General features: G+C 36.4%; 1 protein-coding gene across 2 annotated transcripts in view; it reads right to left on the bottom strand.

Annotated features, from left to right (window-relative positions):
- LOC121729944 (serine/threonine-protein phosphatase 2A regulatory subunit B'' subunit beta-like) overlaps nucleotides 1-20,037 on the bottom strand; it is a 94,264-nt gene that overhangs the window by 15,428 nt on the left and 58,799 nt on the right. For both annotated transcript variants that reach the window (XM_042118684.1, XM_042118685.1), the window contains exon 2: nucleotides 9,967-10,161. In XM_042118684.1, the coding sequence (XP_041974618.1) occupies nucleotides 9,967-10,161 (195 nt within the window). The remainder of the gene's footprint in view (nucleotides 1-9,966; nucleotides 10,162-20,037) is intronic.

Below are 20,037 nucleotides of genomic sequence, written 5' to 3'. Positions count from 1 at the left end.
GATTGAGTACAGAAATAGTTGAGGCTTAGCCGAATTCGGAAAAAGGCACTATTAGATAAGAAAAATTATTTAATACTTTTTAGTTCATATTATAAGGATGTTATTATTGTTTTTACCTTGGAAGTCGGTTTTAATTTTTTGTTAAAAATAATAATTTCACTCTTTTTAGTTACCTACTAACCATGGCGTAAGAAAATACTTCAACCCCTTAATATTATCTTAATCTTCGTAAATGTTTACAAACCTACCCCAATTTATTTGACAAACTACTACAAAAGAAAGTCGACGGAGCCCCGCTACGCGGGCTCCTATATCTGGGTGTTGTGGTCTAAGTTCCAACCTAACCTAACCTACTTTTGGACTTTCTAGATTGTGTTTGTTTTTGTTTTGGCGGGGGGCTGCGCCCCCCCGTCCCCCCCCCTTCGGTATCCGTGGCTGAGTAGTTAAGTAAGACCCACTCACTCATCACAGCCTTGAGATGCCTTAAAAATACTTCGTAAACATCAGAAAACAGATGATCTTATCTGAAGATTACGAAAATCTCAAATGCGAATTTCTTCTAAACGGAGAGTTTACTGGCGGTGGAAACGGTAAGTAGGAGTTTTTCTCACCCAAAACAATCCTCCTTAACCCATGTCACCAACATCGTGATTTTTGAGAAAAGTTTATCTGAGCTTTTTTGCTTCCCTTGGCGCCCCCTATCGATTGGTATAATAAAAAGGGGTGGTCATAGGGGTTGTATTTTTGTCGTCAAAATTTTTCTAAGTATTTTCGCCATACTAACGAGGTTCGTATATCGGCCTGTATCTGGCCGGGGGTTGATTTTTGAGAAAAGTTTGGTGTATTCAAAAGGGGTGGTTATAAGAGGTTGAATTTTTTCGTCCAAATTTTTTTAAGTATTTTCTCCGTGCTAACGAGGGTCACATTTCGGCCTGTCTTTCGACAGGGGTTGATTTTTGAGAAAAGTTTATCTGAGCTTTTTTGCTTCCCTTGGCGCCCCCTATCGATTGGTATATTCAATAAGGGTGGTTATAAGAGGTTAAAATTTTGACGAAAAATTTTTTTAAGTATTTTTTCCATAGTGCCCCGTTTCCTTCAGTCCAAGCCAAATGTGTGCCTTACGCTCTGGAATAAAGGTTGAATTTGTTACTTATGTTCAATTTTGTGGTACTTGAAATATTATGTATTTTGAAACAACATTATGAAACAACATTAATTATATTTTTTTATATTAAAATCGCTTTGAAATATACCAAATAAATAAGGACATAACGTGATGACTGATGATATTTTATGGTGTTGTGTGTATATGGTATCCATATACAACCAGTTGTGACATTGGTGACCCTGACATGGTAGTGATGATGATGATGATGATGCATGTAATTTGCATAGTAGCATATGCTTTCAGTTCTTAAAACAACGCCTAAAACCCCAAACTTGTATCTATAAGAAATCCGGAGTTCTCTTAGTATCTTCGGAACCATAGTCTACCTTGGTGCAAAATCTTGCGTTTTGGTAGCATATGCTTAGGATGCTTCTCATAAAATCAAAATCATCATATGTTTCCATATAAATTTTGAGGAGTTCCCTCGATTACTCATGGATCCCATCATCAGATCACCACTTTTGTGAAAATGGGACCAAATTGGAGTGAAACCTAATATAACAAAATAAAAATTTTGAAAATCGGTTCACAAACGGTGGAGTAGTGGTCGAACATACAAATATAAAAAAAATATATCCACACACATATATTATAACCTCCTCGTTTTTTGGAAGTCGGTTAAAAATCGGCCAAGTGCAAGTCGGACTTGCGCACGAAAGGTTCCGTACCATTATGGAGCTAAAATAGGTAAAACATGTGTTTGTTGTAAGGGGCTACCTTAAATATTTATTTTATTTCAATTTATTTTATTATAATTTAGTAGCAACAGGTTTCAGAAATCTAGCTATAGCGGTTCTCGAGATACAGCCTGGAGACAGACAGACGGACAGACAGACGGACAGACAGACAGACAGACATCGAAGTCTTATTAATAGGGTCCCGTTTTTACCTTTTGGGTACGGAACCCTAAAAAGACTTAAAAATCTTAAGTCTGCACTCAGAGACTTTATAATAATTAAAATCTATTAAAATGGATAATGTAATAAAAAGTTTGACTGAAAATATAAATACGGAGTTATGTCAAAATTGTCATTAAATTAAAACAAAGTTATCATTAAAAATCACCGAGTGGTGATTTTTAATGATAACTTTAACACCGGCCATTTCTGCACCAATTACTGTACAAAGATGAAAAGAATGCAAACCGCCAAGAGCAAGATTTTATATATATTTTTTTATGAAATAAGGGGGCAAACGAGCAAACGGGTCACCTGATGGAAAGCAACTTCCGTCGCCCATGGACACTCGCATCGCAGCATCAGAAGAGCTGCAGGTGCGTTGCCGGCCTTTTAAGAGGGAATAGGGTAATAGGGGAGGGTAGGGATGGGAAGGGAATAGGGGAGGGTAGGGAAGGGAATAGGGTAGGGGATTGGGCCTCCAGTAAACTCACTCACTCGGCGAACCACAGCGCTAGCGCTGTTTCACGCCGGTTTTCTGTGAGAACGTGGTATTTCTCCGGTCGAGGCGGCCCATTCGTGCCGGAGCATGGCTCTCCCACGTCATATCTAACAAATAGCATCGTATATTACTTCTCTGATTTCAAAATACATTTAATGGCGTTTTTGTCACTTTAATCTCAAGATGTAGGTATGTGAGAATGTTCGCACGGATTATTTTATTGTTGTGATAAAATTACAATATCCTCGTATTGTCCTCTGATACTGAGTACTTATTCTGTATATTTCAAAGAGTATGGTATATTTGTGTTTATTAAATACAAATACACCATAGATAAGTTCTTAAAGCGGCCATAATTGCCTTTTCCCGAAACTTATATTTTTAGTTTTTACGTTTTCTAAGTTACCATACTTTCGTTTGTAAACATATTTTTTCTTTTTTTTAAGTGGAGACAAAACGCTTTTAATAGGTGTACGAGATGTTGTCTGCATTTTGCTCTTTGTGACAAAATTCGTTTGTCGCGAAAACTGTACATTTCTACCGGATATAAGTAAACATTAATTTTCCAGGACTCAAAATTTCTGAAAACAAAATTAAAATCGCTTGATAGTAGTTTAAGCGTAAAGCGTAACAGACAAACATATTTATTTGCCTCATATTAGGTATTACTAGCTATTTGACCGATCTTTGCTCGGTATTCGATGAAAATGACATTTTCTAAAAATTATTCCTAGCTAGATCGATTTATCGCCCCCGAAACCCCCTAATATACCTACTAAATTTCATGAAAATCGTTGAAGCCGATTCCGAGATTCCAATTACGAGGGCTGCTATTTATGTATCCGGAATTAAAAAAAGAAACAAACATATATCATTTAATATGGTTTTATTGCTTTTCAAAATATTCGCCGCGATGATCGACACACTTTTGCATACGCTGGAACCAATTTTCATAGCACTTTTTCCATTCTGATTGAGGTATCTCCAAAACGTGCATTTTGAACGCATCAACAGCCTCTTCGCGGCTCGAAAAACGTTGACCACGTAATTTGTTATTCGCGTATGGAAATAAAAAGAAATCGTTAGGTGCCAAATCAGGGCTGTACGGCGGATGACCAGTCAATTCGATCTTTTGACCCTCCAAAAACTGAGTTGTTTCAGCTGAGGTGTGACAGCTAGCATTGTCGTGATGTAATATGATTCTGCGTTGTCGGTTGTCTTTTCTTATTTCTTCAAAGACTTCTGGTAAACAAATGGTCGTATACCATTCAGAATTAACCGTTTTACGATTCTCTAATGGCACTGTAGCCACATGTCCATTAATTCCAAAAAAACAGGCGACCATTTGCTTCAAAGTACTTTTTGCACGAGTAACTTTTGTTGGTTTCGGCTCATCTTGGAACACCCACACCGTTGACTGTTGTTTAGTTTCGGGGTCATATGCATAGATCCAAGATTCATCACCTGTGTAGATATTATAAACGGCTTTTGACGTACCACGGTTGTATTTTTTTATCATTTTTTTGCACCAATCGACACGAGCCCGTTTTTGATCGATTGTCAAGTTGTGCGGAATCCAACGCGAACATATTTTTTTTACAGCCAAATGTTCGTGTAATATCTTATGTATGCTCGTCATACTTATGCCTAAGGACGCCTCTATCTCGCGATATGTAACATGACGATCACGCATTATTAGTTCCCGCACAGCATCTATATTTTGTGGGACAACAGCTGTTTTTGGGCGACCTTCTTTATTTTCATCCGTGAGCATAGACCGCCCACGATTAAACTCACTGTACCAGTGATAAACAGTGGTTTTTGATGGTGCTTCATCTCCAAAAGTTGCGATGAGTTGAATAAAGCACTGTTGTTGATTTAGCCCACGCCGAAAATCGTAGTAAATCATTGCACGAAAATGTTCACGCGTTAAATCCATGGCAAATGAAGACACACAATTTTCAAAATGACGCCACAATGGAAAAATAATTGACAGTCACATGAAACAAAATGTATTCTTCAACCAAAGAGTTCAATTTTCAAATGTTGTAATTACTTTTTAAATATTGTTCTTGTAAGTGGCCAGTTCCGGATATATAAATAGCAGCCCTCGTATATATAATATGTAGAGTTGCTCGTTTAAAGATATAAGAGTTTAACTCCCTATCGAGTTATTTTGTCAAACAAACTACAGTGTCTGAATCTAGTCCACGTGGAGTCACAAATTAGGTTAACTGGGCTAGAACTAATCTCATTACCTCTCATCTTCAGCTAACGAATTGAATTAACCTTCCTTTTAACATAAATATCAAACGTTTTAACTTATTAGAAGATGAAACTTGTATTAAGTTTCATAAAGTTACGCTTAAAGGAACAGATTTAAAGTAAGTTTCTTAATAATTTAATAACGTCAAGTTTTAGGGGCTTCATTATAAGAACGTACTAGGATCATCCGTTTTCATCCGACTAAACTAGGCCTTTACAACCATTTTGGATGATTTAAATACAGTATTTTTAAATGTCCGTATGGTTGCCCAAGCGCATACGGCATTCTCGTATCATAGTCGGCCTAGTCCAGAGGAAAGAACTAGTCAATACGTCTGGGACCAAGTATGTGCGGGTTCCCTCACGATGTTTTCCTTCACTGTACGAGCGTCCGTCCGTATTATGTACTTGAGATCAGAAAATGTCTCATAGGTACACGCCTCCACCCGTTCGAACCTGCACCCTCTAGGAGTGCGAACCGAAGGCCTCCCCCCCCCCCCCTTTAACCGCTAAACCGATATTGCTAAAAGGTACGGAGATACTTTGAGTCCCGGGAAAGGACATAGAATGCTTTTTATCTAGAAATTTTTTAAGGTTTCCGCGCGTTATACGAACTTTGGCCGCAACTGCAGCCGTCATCTAGTATTGAATACTTAGGTAATAGTATACCTACATTGTAAATGTCACTTCTATTGTCTAAACTTAAGTATCAAGTTCGTGCACAATGGAATAAGTAGATATTGCAGAGCTTCTGTTCCGAACTATTGCCCGCTTAGACTACACTCTGTGCCTAAGTACATACTAGCATGGGCGTACCGAGGGGGGGGGGGGGGGGGGGGCAGGGGGGGGGGGGCATAATCCCATAATCTAATCATATTGACAGAATATTGACAGACATATCGAATATTGACAGAAAAGTTGTCAAAAGTCGAAGAAAACTTTTTGTTTAGTACTTTCTAAGCTGGTACTTACTGCCTTTAGCGTGAAAACATTGCAGTAAGTAATAATATTACTGCAATGTTTTTACGCTAAAGGCATAGGACATATTATGTCCTATTAGGCTATCCTTGTATTAAATATAATTTTTTTTTCCCGTGGTGCTTCCCCCATTGTTCGAACATCAATGTCATTACAATTTGGCTGTCTCCCGCTTTGCTTGGGGAGGGAAATTATCTCATACTCCTCCTAAATTTCTTCTGATTAATTTCCTTGCCCAAGACAGATTTAGCTTGTCCCTCGGGCATCCCTGAGATCATATCAAAGGGTTTTCGTGGTTGGTTACCACTGTTGATCCTGGCGACACAGGAGTTGCAGTGGTGGGAATGTGTGGTGGGCCATTTGCCCGTTTTTTTAAATTAGGCTATCCTTAACAAAAATCCCTTATCCTATTAAATCCCTACCTCATTTTCAAATCTCTTTGTAAAAAACATTAAAGCCTTTAGAAGAACTTTCGAACTTCAAAGCCTATATTAGTATCAAATATCTTTTTACCAAATATTAAGAACTTTCAAGCTTCAAAGAAAAGCCTACTTGCAATCAACACAAAAATACCAAGTTGAAATCACGTCCTTGTCCTAAAGGAGACACTGAGACGCTTCTCTTGTTCTGACGAGGCGAAATTGAACCTTTGTAGCGCCGTTATACGCTAAGTAGACAAGCCCTTCATGACGGCAGAGTTTTTAAACCTTTTGGAACTTACGGTCAGATAATCCATACTTCCTTACTAATATTATAAATGTGAAAGTGTCCGTCTGTCTGTCTACCTGTTACCTCTTCGCGAACAAACCACTGGACCGATTTTGCTCGGTATGGAGATACTTTGAGTTCCGGGAAAAGACGTGTGATACTTTTCATCCCAGAAAATGTACGGTTCCCGCGCGGTATATGAATTTTGGCATCATCTAGTAATAATTGAAAAAATCATATTCCTGTTATGCATGGCAGTGGAGTGGAGACTTCTACTAGATCTACTTTTATACCCGCCTAATCTATAATAAAGATTATTCGCAGCGTTTATGTTCAATAGATTCGCTGTATTTATCTGTCATAATATACCTTTTTTAATGTGCCTGACAAACAAATTAAGTATGCTGTTCAAAATTTATTAGTAAGAGGCATACGTAAGAGGGTTAAAGTTTTACTTTCGGTTTCTGTTCCTTCTTAATTGCTGGGTTAAATATTTAAATATGTACTTCTAGACAGAAGAGAATATAGAAACCTGGCAAAGAGACGCGTACAAACTGCTTATGAATTTTGTGTGAGAGCTAAGATGCTTTATTGATATCTTTATATTTAACTTTAACACTAATACTTAATATACTTATTAAGTATGTACTCAGCACTTCAAAGCTGCTGAATATAAATCGAGGAGTTCACATCTTCTATGGTCCGATTAACCAAGTTATATCATTAGAATTAATAATAAAACAATTATCAAAATCGTCGTTATTCAGTAAATTTTTGTCTGATACAACATGAAAGCATCTTGGTTTTTTGTAGGTTAAAAGCCCATATATAATTAAGAAGAATATATTTTTAAAATTTTACGGATCCTCCTACACAGCACACCTGTAGCTTTACCATAAGAATATGGCAAGATACCAATCCGAGAATATTTAAGAATTTAAAATGATTGCGACTCTAAGTTTATAATAACAATAGTCTGGAATTCAGCTAGCACCTAAACTTAAACACCTACGACCTACGTTCATTATTTTGGTGCCGGATTCAGAAATTCATTCATAACATTGTGATCAGGAACTAAGGAACTTCAAGAGAGGAAAACACCTTTCGACTGATAAAATAGGAGAGGATGCACTCCGTATTAATTTATGAGGTGAGTATTTTACGGGACCATGGCTCCTGAGTCCTGTCACTCGTACATGCTTGCCACCGTGTTTGTTACCAGAATTCCCAACGTATTTATGTGCAAACTAAATTAATGCATTAATAACTCAGCGTCGGGTTACATAAATAGTCTCCTTTCATCCTTTATCGTATTTTAAAGCAGGCAGGAATAGCAGAAGCCGCTTGGAGCCCTGCCAACACTTCGGTCAGACGCTCACTCAGATCGATGCATAATTTCAATTTATTGAACTTAAGTTATCATATCCGTCACGAACTTGGCTATGATCTGCTGGAAACAATGGGCTAAGTTTCGATGGCTTCGGCGGCGAAAATGCAAATGATAAGGTTTAAAATTGAAACTAAAGTGCAGACTTCTGTCATCTTACAATTTCTACCGACACGAAGGATAGCACTATTTACACATATCTACCTACCTATCATATTCTATACATACTGAGAGACACAAGTACAAGACGTGCGCAAACATCATGCCACGATTCAAAATGTATCAAAAAGTCAAAACAATCAAAACAAATCAAGCATCATCTGAAAGCCGCATTTTGCGAATTGTAAATCCGATTTTCTGCGTTCGATGGCTACGGATTTTGGAGAGTTATCGAATTTTAAGATCGTGTAAAACGCAATGCGGCAGCGATGCTGACGAATGCGAAAGGGAAAAGCCTTGCGATTTTGTTACAGTCAACAGTCAACACTAAATAGACTTGTAGGTGGATTTGACTGAATGTGAAATACCATTAGATTAATAATATATTGTATATTTAAATATAAGTGTTAAAAGATTAATTTCAAGCCGTTTTGTATTTATTACTTTCATACCAACATTTTAAATTCACTGTCTATTCTCTAATGTTTTTTAAACCACTTTACGGATTTTAATGCAGATTTCACCAATAGAAAAAAGAAGGAGAAAGAATTGGTTTGTCACTTATTATCAGCCTTAGTCTAAGCAATAAGTTTTAATTATAGTTAACTCTACCTATACCTATAATTCGACTGTACCTCGTGTGTGGTTGAATATTTCAACCAGCAAATATCATTAAATCTTTACACCTTTTTTATTTCTCAGCCTGAACTTGGTTTATTATTCAACGAGGACGAAGGTTTAGACGCTAGCAGTCAGGGTTACTTGTTGAATACATTAAGCTGGCGATGTTCTAAATCTTTTTGAGATCAGACAAATCTGAAGTCTGGAGAACAGGAGTCTTTCTATTACAGGAGATAATATCTTATGTTATAATTGTTTTTCTTTTGAAATTAAGTTAGCAGAGAACCGGGAAAATTGTGTATCAGTTAACCTTACTATAAGCAGTGAAAAGAATAAAATAATGACTCCTGTGTAGGAGTCATTATTTTATTCTTTTTTTAAAACCGCTCTTATGCCTTAACTACATTTTTGTACAAGAAAATTATCTACAGATTTATTATTTTTATTAGCCTTTTGCTTTTAGAACCAAATCAACGGCCAACCAGTTAAGTCCATACATAGCAGGTACAATTAAGCCTACGCAATACAAATTCAGTATTTTGGCAACGTCGTTCTATTCAATTTGATTACGTTTCAATCTCTTTTATTACATGGTTCACTGAATCCCGCCATCTTGTACACAGAGTAATCCTCCGCCATATTAAGTGGGTACAGATAGTATAATTTGTGGGGTACAGTCAGTATCAGACTGAACGTGAATTACTCCATACATTATTCTGAAGTCCTCACTCATCATACATCATTAAGGGTTGCAGACTGCAGTACACTCTTCGAAAGATTCCTTTCTCTGAAGTACACGATGCACGATGCATTTAAAAGCTGGCATCCTGCATCGGTTTCAGAAAATAAAGTAAATATAGTAGGTGAAATAGGTCTAGCCTATTTCACCACTTTCTGATAAGGCTATCCACCAATTAACTTGACAGATCAAGTATGGAAAATCTGTCAAAAAGTTGTGAATAGCCTATTTGGCACTTTATCAGAAAGTGGTGAAACAGGCCCATATTAGTCTTATCAGAGACCTGTGGTCTTAGTATTAATTTTGTAACACACCATAGTATGTTAATTATTATTTAACTAACATCTCAAATGGTATTACGTATTAAGTTTCTACGAATGAGATCTTAGACTTATTTTAAGGCTGAATAAGATTTTTCGTGTTTTTAAGTTTGTAAGAAAACCACGAGAACAAACGCGAAACCTTTGTGTAAGTTCTTCTGCCGAGCATAGTGTTTAGCGGCCACAAAAAAAAAACCGAACTCATTTCAAAATTAGAACATACCTGACTATTAGGGAAGGTGGCGAAGGCGGACTGGACCTTGTGGACGGCGTGGTCCTGCTGGTGGCCCGGCGGGGGTCGGCCCTTGGGGAAGTAGAACCGGGGGATAACCCGGGAGGGCGCCGCCCGCACGGACCGCTGCAGGGTTGTGTGCGGCGGCGCCGATTGTGGCTTCGAGGGAGTTGACGCTGCGTAGTTCTGAAATTTAAAAAAATAGTTAATGCTTTAAAAATCCCAAATAAAAAATAATTCCAAGGTTGGCAGGACCTTGAAATTTTGTTTTAATCATTTTCATCAGTGACTGGTAAGATAATGGTTGTTTGAATGAATTTTGGTTACTCTAAAGTCTAAACTCTAAAGCCTAAACTAACTAGGTATATTCGTATTAGTAAAAGAGAAGGCATGATATTTTGATACCGATTAACAGTATCTAATTAAATAGGGATGTAACTTAAATATCATAAATTATGTCAAAAATAAAAGAGTTAAAAAAGTTGAACTTCCTTTCGTTTCAAACCTTTTACCTACTACAAAACTATTAGGTCTGAATTCAGTCATGGAAAATCTCTTTTTCGCCCAGTCTTATCAAATACCGAGAACCGTACCAAAACATTTTGGTCGGAAACCACGATATTACGATCTGTCAATGTTTAGACAACCTTGTGGTTGTTGGAGGTTGTGCTTAGGATGTTTGATTACTGTTTTTACGTTACATGTTAACCGGACTCTACATAAATAGCCTTGTTATTAAACGTAACAACTGTTTTTTAATTACATTTGTCCTTACTTTAATATGTGATTTAACTGTTGTTATTCTGCTTTGGTAATGTTATATTCCAAAAAATACCCAGTATTTTTTTTTTTAAATTCCCAACATATGAAAAGAAAAAGGAGTTAAATACGCTGTATTTTATATCCCTGTTACAAGACCACATATATATTTTATTCTTAGGTTTTACTTTTCGATCCGATCTTACCAAATTATAAGGACTTTCCGGGGGCAATAGATCGTCAGTCCTCCTCAATTATATTATACAAATACTCTTTATCCTTGACTCATAGTCTATCCGTCTTTCGGTAATCAGGATCTATCTTCCTAAACGTTGTTGCTAAAGCTAAACTTCCGCCACACCGACTGGGACCTCACCGTTCAAAACATTAATATTATTATTATGTTATTTATAAGACAATAAATAGATATTTATTTATGGGATATTATTAAACGCACATCAGAATAATTTTGCAGCACACTACCTTAACTTCGCTAATTAACTGAATGCATACCAGAAAAACTAATGCTGATCAAAAAAAACAATTGATTAACTGAAAATGTCCTTCAAAAAAAACTTAAACATCATACAAAACGAGAAGACCTTTATAACCGAATTCCCACCAAAAATATGGATCATACATCGGATATATTATTTGTAAAACTAAAATTTAAATTGTTTATCAAAAATACTAACTTGCACTCTTATGACAAATTGGACAATCTTACAACGGAATTTCTAAAAACGATATCGAACCCCACATGCACCACAATAAAATAAATTTCTATTATCAAAACAAGTCTACAAATTGACAAATCGTGCAACTAAAATATTTTTAGCCTAACTTTATTTTCTTTTTGTTTCTCTGTTTTACTGAAAAACATGTTGGGGCCTCCTCATCTAACGCCGCACCCACTCCTTTGCGCTCGCTCTTTACTCTTTAGCGACCACATATATTATCTTGATCTATTTCTGTGTTAGCGACAAAGATTTTTGGTAATTATGATGAGATATGGTGACAGATTTTATCATTCTAAAACTATATAATTCAAGGTTTCTTGATAAAAATTAAGAAAAATTATCAAAATTTAGTACTGTATTGTAATTGTATGGGTTAATACATTTATTAATGATTCTTAAATAATTAATAGCAATGTTGGTCCAATACGACTTGATTGGGTTAGGTTAGATAGCCATAGTGGTTATTTTTTGTGAACCACCCAGTAGTAGGAGCCCGTCGACTCATAATTGAAGCCAGTTGTTTTAGGTGATGGTTTCCCTTTAAAAAGTTGTAGTATGTTTGTTGAACTAAGGAATTGTTACATATATACTTTTAATAATAGTTATACATTTTATTCGTGTTTTACCGAATACCGAGCAAAGCTCGGTCAAACAGCTAATATGTATTATATGACTTATTAAAAAAAAAAAGTTTCCATGGCGTGAGGCGTGATGGACTACAATTAATTAAAATTTATAATATTATTTCAATTATCCTTGGTGCGAAAAATCTAAATAATAAAATAACAAAAGAAGGATATGGACGAACAGTCCATAGACGGCCCCAATTTTACAATAAAAAAAAAAGCTAAGCTTCCAAAATGTTAATTTGTACATTTCAGCATTTCGTTCTGAAACCCTTCACACTGGAATCTAACTCGCACTTAGCTGGTTTTTGGAGATCAGCTTTTGAAAGCTCGCTACCACACATAAGGGTACCTACCAATCTAATCTGCATACTGTAGGCGCGAGAGTTGGCATGCCATGACGTACTCCGTGCCAAAATATGGTTTGTTTGACATTATTGCATAATTGATGGTCCAGATGATTACGCCGGATGTAGAATAATGTATACTAATAAATGCGAATGTGTGTCTATCGGTCTGTAAAGAAATATAACATAAACTATGATATTATATCAAATCTAAGAAACTGAATTAAGAATTTTGCATACTTGAGTCCTGGAAAAGGACATGCAATAGTTTTTTATCGTGGAATAAGGTACGGTTTTCGCGCAATGTCTGTGGAATCGGAAAAAAAGTTTTTGGCAATATCTTACTAGTATCTAGTAGTGTGTGAAATCTACAAATATTAATCCATCTTAAAAAAAATGTTCTCGCAGCGGCGGCGCAAGACCAAAATTTTATGTGAGCTAGGACCGCGAAGCCGTGGGCCGGGGGGTCGCCCATGATACCGCCCACGCCTTACGCCGCCTCTGCTTTCACGCCACGGTTTTTTTGCGGGCTTAATAATAATTTCTGAAGAAATCTATTGAGAATCATAATAAGTAGAAAAGATTTAACCGGGTTATCTCGGGGTTAGTAACATTTTTTTTTAATTTACTGCACCAGTTTTCATTCTAAAGATTATTGAACTTTATTATGTTCCCATAATAACTTCAGCTGGTTAATTTAATAAATATAGACGCGTAATGGGCACTCGGGCACTCGGGTTTAATCCTGGCTGAATGCATGTTTATTAACATTCAACGCCGCAATTCAGTTATTATTCGATGCGCAATCCCCTTGCTTTACATAAAATGGAATCCTGTAGGTAAAAATAATTAGTTAAAAAAACCGGTATGGTTCATTACTAGAATACATTATCTAACTCTAGATCTTGTTACTCGAAATCTGTAGTCTAGAAGCTTTAACGGTAGGACTGTAAAAATCCATCGGACTTGCCCGTAGTGGGCTATAAATGTTCAAATACCGCCTAAAATTAAAATAGTTTGGGTAGGACTGGGTACTACTACTTTTTCTTTCAGGAGGCCTGTACACTCACTTAAAAAGCACAGGATGTTGATTTAGATGAGGTAATTTACGTGGGAGAGCCGTGCTTTGGCACGAATGGGCCGGCTCGACCGGAGAAATACCACGTTCTCACAGAAAGCCGGCGTGAAACAGCGCTTGCACTGTGTTTCGCCGAGTGAGTGAGTTTACCGAAGGCCCAATCCCCTACCCTATTCCTTTCCCTACCCTCCCCTATTCCCTTCCCTTCCCTTCCCTACCCTCTCCTATTACCTTATTCCCTCTTAAAAGACCGGCACTGCACTTGCAGCTCTTCCGATGCTGCGAGTGTCCATGGGTGACGGAAGTTGCTTTCCATCAGGTGACCCGTTTGCTCGTTCGCCCCCTTATTTCATTAAAAAAATATATTTTATAAGAGACAAAAGGTAATATAAACGTAAAGGTAGTAAATAATATCTTCTTATAAAATGTACCGAGTAAGGTATAATAATTGCTACTCTTCTATTGTTACGAAGACGCTTCTTAATTCTCACGGAACACAGAATTGTAGTGATTTTTGACATTTAAATACAGGAAATACATTAATATGGAAGAACATCACAAAAAATATCCAGAATATATTTGGAACATATATTTCAAGGAGCTGAATTTCCTTTAAATGAAATTCCTGAGATAAAAAAAACAATCTCAGGAATTTCATTAAAAGGAAATTCAGCTCCTTGAAATATTATTTATGTATGTCTACTTCGATAATATAAATATATGTCAGAAGTGTTAAAATAATAAATAATTTAATTGTATTAAAACTTAAAAGCTACCTTTATTACTCAACCCTAAAGATTAACCGCCGTACTCAGAGATATTTAATTGTGATTAACCTTCAATTTAATGAAGAGTTTGACGGGTAATGTATGGGGCTTATGTCAAAATTTTGAATTAATTACAATTAAGTAATTAATGTTCCACTCTGAGTGCGGCAGTAAAACATCTTTAATAATGTAAGGGATGGCTCAAAAGTCAAAGGAAAATTTATGAAAAGTAATAGTGAATGAAAGTATATTTTCCAAGTTCCTTTTGGAAATTAAGACTTATTAACTCGACTATTTAACTCGAATTTACCTTATCCAGTAATAACTAATAACTTACAGCATATTCTAAATTCTAATGCTATAAGGCATAAGCTATTACTGGATGGACACGTCGAAAATACTGTACTTAATTTGTGTGTGTCAGCTCCGACATGACAGTTTAATTTGACCTTACACAGCTTCCAGTTCTTAAACTCAATTATCTCTATGAAAGAAAATAGGCTGTATTTATGTCGTCAGTTGTAAATACAGTGGCGTAGCGCAGTGTTCAGCAAACTTATTGTGTTCAAGGTACATCTTGAAACACGTCAATTTTTGGAGGTACACCAGAAATTAATCAGCGTGTACGGAGGTGTTCTCTGTTCCCAATTATTATTATTGTGGTCGATTGTCCTGACATGTTGCCTTTTTTTGGTCTTATAAACTTACGGCGGTTAAACGGTTTAGGCCGTACCCTAAATAATACAACCATTCCACTGCGGTTAACGTGTTTAGAACTAGTTTATGTAATTGCTGAACTGTGGGACAGGCTAAAGTTAGCAAAATTACTTTTGACTCACCAAGTCACCAGCTCGTTAAAAGGGCTTTTTAGTTTTTCTCGGAATATTGAGTATTATTTGTTATGTGCTATGAGAAAAATTTAAATTCTTACAGAGCCGTTAAAATTGATTAATAGACATGGCGGATCTACCAAAGGTCGCGTTATGTCAAATCCAGCCAAAACTAAAATTGAATTGACATAACCCGACCAAGTTCAGAATGACCGCCATTTGCCTGTAAATCAATTTCTTCGATGGTACTAGTTTAACCATGCCTGCTTAGTCGGCAATTTCCTTAGCGTTACAATATCTTAGCTTAGGGCATACCTACTAGCTGGTACTAGTGTACAGTTTTGTAACCGCTCAAGCTGGAGTTTTGATGATGTTAAAGATACCGTACTAAAAATTATAAGTTATATGCGTTTGTATGATATTTTATTTAGGAGTTCACATAGTGTATATTCTTCTTGCTGTTGTATTACGGCTGCTATTATATTATAATGACGGCTAATATAAGGAAACTGGAAAATTGAAATTTTGTTTCACGATAATTTCACACGAATTCGTTTATGATTAGGAATGCTGAAGGAAGTACCTTGAAATAACAATAAACAATTTTAGCATTCTACACTGGACTGGCTATAGACGACGTTCAACTATTTATTGTAATAATTCTCTATGGATTATGCTATATTAATAGTATGACTAGGTTTCCAAGTACCACTAATGTCTAAATACATTGTTATTATTATGTGAGTCAGAAGCTTCAGTGATCTAGAATCTGGGTCTTTTGACGTAACAGAATAAGCATACTATGATATGTGTTGAAAAGAGAGAATAGAGATGAGTCCAATAATTAAATATAGAAGAAATCTTAGAGCTGATAGAGAAGAAAGAATGGACAAGAGTTGAAAGAAAACTAGAAGAGGTAAGATTCTTTGTCTAACTTTTTACTCGTTGGTATTCTATTACTGTATTTACGCGATATTGAATGTAAAGCATTGACGTCATCTCCAAATTTTGCTACTCTCTGAACATCATATTTTCAAATCATTCTTATCTAAACGTAAAAAAGCTCAGTTATGGGTCGTTATATATACTAGTACTGCTACCAATATAAACACATCATAAGCTATCAATATAACGATGGACTTTGATCAAGTTTTAACCTTTTGCATGAAGTATTGTGTCTTAATTTTCAGTTTAAACTGATACTTATAGTTTCACCACAAGACTTAAGGATCACTCTTATAGACTCTGAGATACCTCCTAATTCCATGTGAGTCAGTCTCGTATCATGGCATTTGCGATGGATTCCCTCGCGCTATAACTGTGTCGGTCGGTGGGGGCGGGGCGCGTGTAAAAATAGTCGCACGCGCAGCCGCACGCGCGCCAAATCGGGACATGCTGCTGAAGGGAATAAATCCTGGAGTTTCTTTCTTTTACGTAGTAAATATTTTGTGATGTGTGCTTATACTAACAATAAGTTTAATAAAACTTTTAAACTTATTGTTAGTATAAGCACACATTATACGTAAAATATGCACAACACATAGTCTCTGTTAAGACCACAGGTTAAGACTCTAAGAGCGGCATCCTTACCTCATTATTGACACTTCATTTTTGAAAATCTGATAGTAATTTAGGCACATATGCTACTACATAGAAACATTATAGCTCTGCTGTTGCTGTAATCGGGTAAAAATGTTATACCATCGCGGAAATTGAATCCTAGTAAGTAATTGATGGACCTATGTCATTTGGTCGGCTGATGTCAATTCAATGTTAAAGCTGTGATCGGTCGGATGGGTTTGACTCGCGACCAAATTACTTAGATTGTCCGCCATCTGCTTAGGAATCATTTAACACATAAACATTATCTGATAGTCCACAATAACTATGCAAGGTCTTCTTGTTGTTTTCTGGCACATTGGATAATGTCACTTGACAAAGGCTGCGTAAGTGCGTGCCTTGAATAAACTGCGTATGTGTTTCTACTCAGAGGGCCTAGACAAGCGGCAAGCGATTATCGTAAACGCCAATGCCACAAAATGTATGGGATTTGACATTAGTATTCGCTAGCGAAGCGATGACTTATATCAAATCGCATACATTTTGTTGGCGTTTACGATAATCGCTTGCCACTTGTCTACTAGGGCTAGTCAACTAAGCCCTCTGTCGCATATGTTATTATCTATAATATTATATATAAAAATGGATTTTCAAATGTGTTAGTTGCGCTAAAACTCGAAAACGGCTGAACGGATTGGGCTGATTTTAGTCTTTAAATAATTCTTGAAGGCCAGAGAAGGTTTTAAAGTTAAATGAAGTTCACCGGGACAGCTAATCGACTATAATAATCGATATTAGCTGGTATAAAATTACAAAATGTCTAATATTTTACGCGCTTATTTGTTGTGGCATTTCAATTGGTCCATTTTTCTCTTTACCAATGAAATGTAGAGTATACGATCTCTGGTGCCAATGTCAGATTTTTACGCTAGAATATTGGGTCAGCTCTGACGTCAAACATTTATGGGCTACGGTTATCGTTAAAACGAATTAGGACGGCCGTTGAGCAAGTAAATACAGAAGCAGTATAATGAGAGCCAGATAATGTGGCTGTTAGCCAGACTACATACTACATATAGAGGCTATAGACAGGGCTTTTAAGATATCTCCTAAGAGAAGTATTGTCACACCAGCGGAGCTAAAATGGTCGCTTTGGGGAATCATATTATGAATCAAAATATGATTCATTTTTTTAAAGACCAAAATGGTCACTCTGCTTGCAATTCATGTCTAGTAATTCGTACTAATTTGACATTCGTCAGTTTTGACAATTCATTTGCTGAATTGATTGAGAGGACTAAATGTGACCATTTTAGCCCCGCAATTCGTTTATAGCGCGGGAACCGTACGTTTTTTTGGGATCAAAAGTATCCTATGTCATGTCCCGCGTCTCATACCAAACAACAGACAGACAGACACACTTTTGCATTTATAATATTAGTATGGATTGTAACTGACTTTTAAACTATACAGTGTTTGATTATTGTTTCTCACAAAAAATACATATAAAAATAACGCCTACATTACTATACATACACAAAGTATACGCTTTATTATGACTTATATGAGTAACTAATTTTAAGCATTCTTTGCTGCTTTGAAGACTAGAATATTTTAAGAGCTTTAACAAAGTTTAATCCAATTATTTTTAATTCATTTATCATAAAAATGTTGTTAATTAATACTAAATGCTCCTGCGTAAATTACTAGCGTGCTATACCAGAGTACAAAATAACTTTTGTAAAACATTGGCTTGTTTTTGCAATGTTGCATTGTAAAGCGCGTAGCAAACTCTACATTCAAACAAAGACATCTCCTCTGTTGGAATCGCCTTTCATCAGGCAATGCGTCTGCTCATTAGGCTGATGTAATTTGAGGAATGAGCTAATTGCGCGGACAAAGTTGCGGCCATTCCAAGCTGCTGGCTAAGTGTTGCGGTCACCCTCATTAGGCTTAACTAACTTAATGCCTACAACGTAGGTCCTTGGAGTAAATACCTAGAAAATGCGTCGCCCGCGTCGGTTCTACATGGTTCTAAATACTAAGATACTTGTGTTTGTAGTATATTAAATATCTTTTTGAGGATGCAGGTTCGAACCCAGACGATTTTTTCAGAATTCAAGGGAGAGCAATAATAAAAGAAAAGAACGCCCAGACGGTGCAGGAAAACATCATGAGCCAACTTGCACATGGTTAGTCTTATAGTTAGTGTCCGGAAAAATGTTAACATCTGCCATCTTTCCGGGAACGATATCCTCTGACTCTTACCGGGACTTAAAGTATCTCCTTACCGATTTTCATTAGAAATCAGTTTAGCGAAGGGTGGAGACACGAGAGAAACACTTTCACATTTACATTATTAGAGCCGATAATAGATTTTGACGATGACTTCGTTGATGGTGATGATGGATTACCCGCAATAGCTGTTCGATATAAAATGTCCCGAAAATTCCGTAAGATAAATCCCTCACAATATTTTGTCACAAAAAACTCGCATTGAAAGCGGTGACATGACCAATATTCGAAATCTATCTTCGCCCGCCCGTCCGCCCGTCCGCTCTGCGTAAATCTTTTTTAATCATGTTTTATTTTTAAAAGACTTCCAAAAAATGAGAAGGTCCGAGGTACTATATCATTCGCATTTTTTTTCTATATGGTATTTAATTTAACGAATACTCCAGTGATAGGGTATTTAACGAATACTGTGTTTGTAGACCGATCTTCCTTAGATATTCTTTTTTGCTGTATTTGGTATAATTTGATTCATAGGCCGTAGCCATAAAAAAATTATTGTATGGCTATGGCCGGAGCATATTCGGAAAATGACTCAATAAATGTTTATAAAGTTAGGCGCAGACGTTGAGTAGAGAACAGAGAATTACGGTTCCCATGATTGGTATCTTTCTCATAACAATAAAGCTTATCATTGTATAAACGACTGTAGGTTCATGACCATATTGTTATGATTAGCCTGGAAGTACAGTCGGAAGCAAAGGACTAAGAAAAATATTACACAGTATAGTATAATATAATAGTAATATACAGTGTGTAACAAAAACAAGTGATAATACTTTAGGGTGTGTACGTGTTCCTTGTAGAGAGTTCACTGTGAAAGTAGCAGCTCTGAAAGACAATTTTTTTTTCACTTTTGTATGGGCAAGGGCCCGAGCGTCATGAGTTTCCCCATATAAAAGTGAAAAAAAATTTTGGTCTTTCAGCGCTGCTACTTTCACAGTGAACTCTCTACGAGGAACACGTACACACCCTAAAGTATTATCACTTATTTTTGTTACACCCTGTATAAGTAGAGTCGGTGAGATAATATTGAGGATGTAGACGGTAAAGGCAAGATTAG

Source organism: Aricia agestis, chromosome 8 (assembly GCF_905147365.1).
Source record: "Aricia agestis chromosome 8, ilAriAges1.1, whole genome shotgun sequence".
Classification (NCBI taxonomy): Eukaryota; Metazoa; Arthropoda; class Insecta; order Lepidoptera; family Lycaenidae; genus Aricia; species Aricia agestis.
Note: the sequence above shows the minus strand (reverse complement) of the source record. Positions and strands in the feature narration are given on the sequence as shown.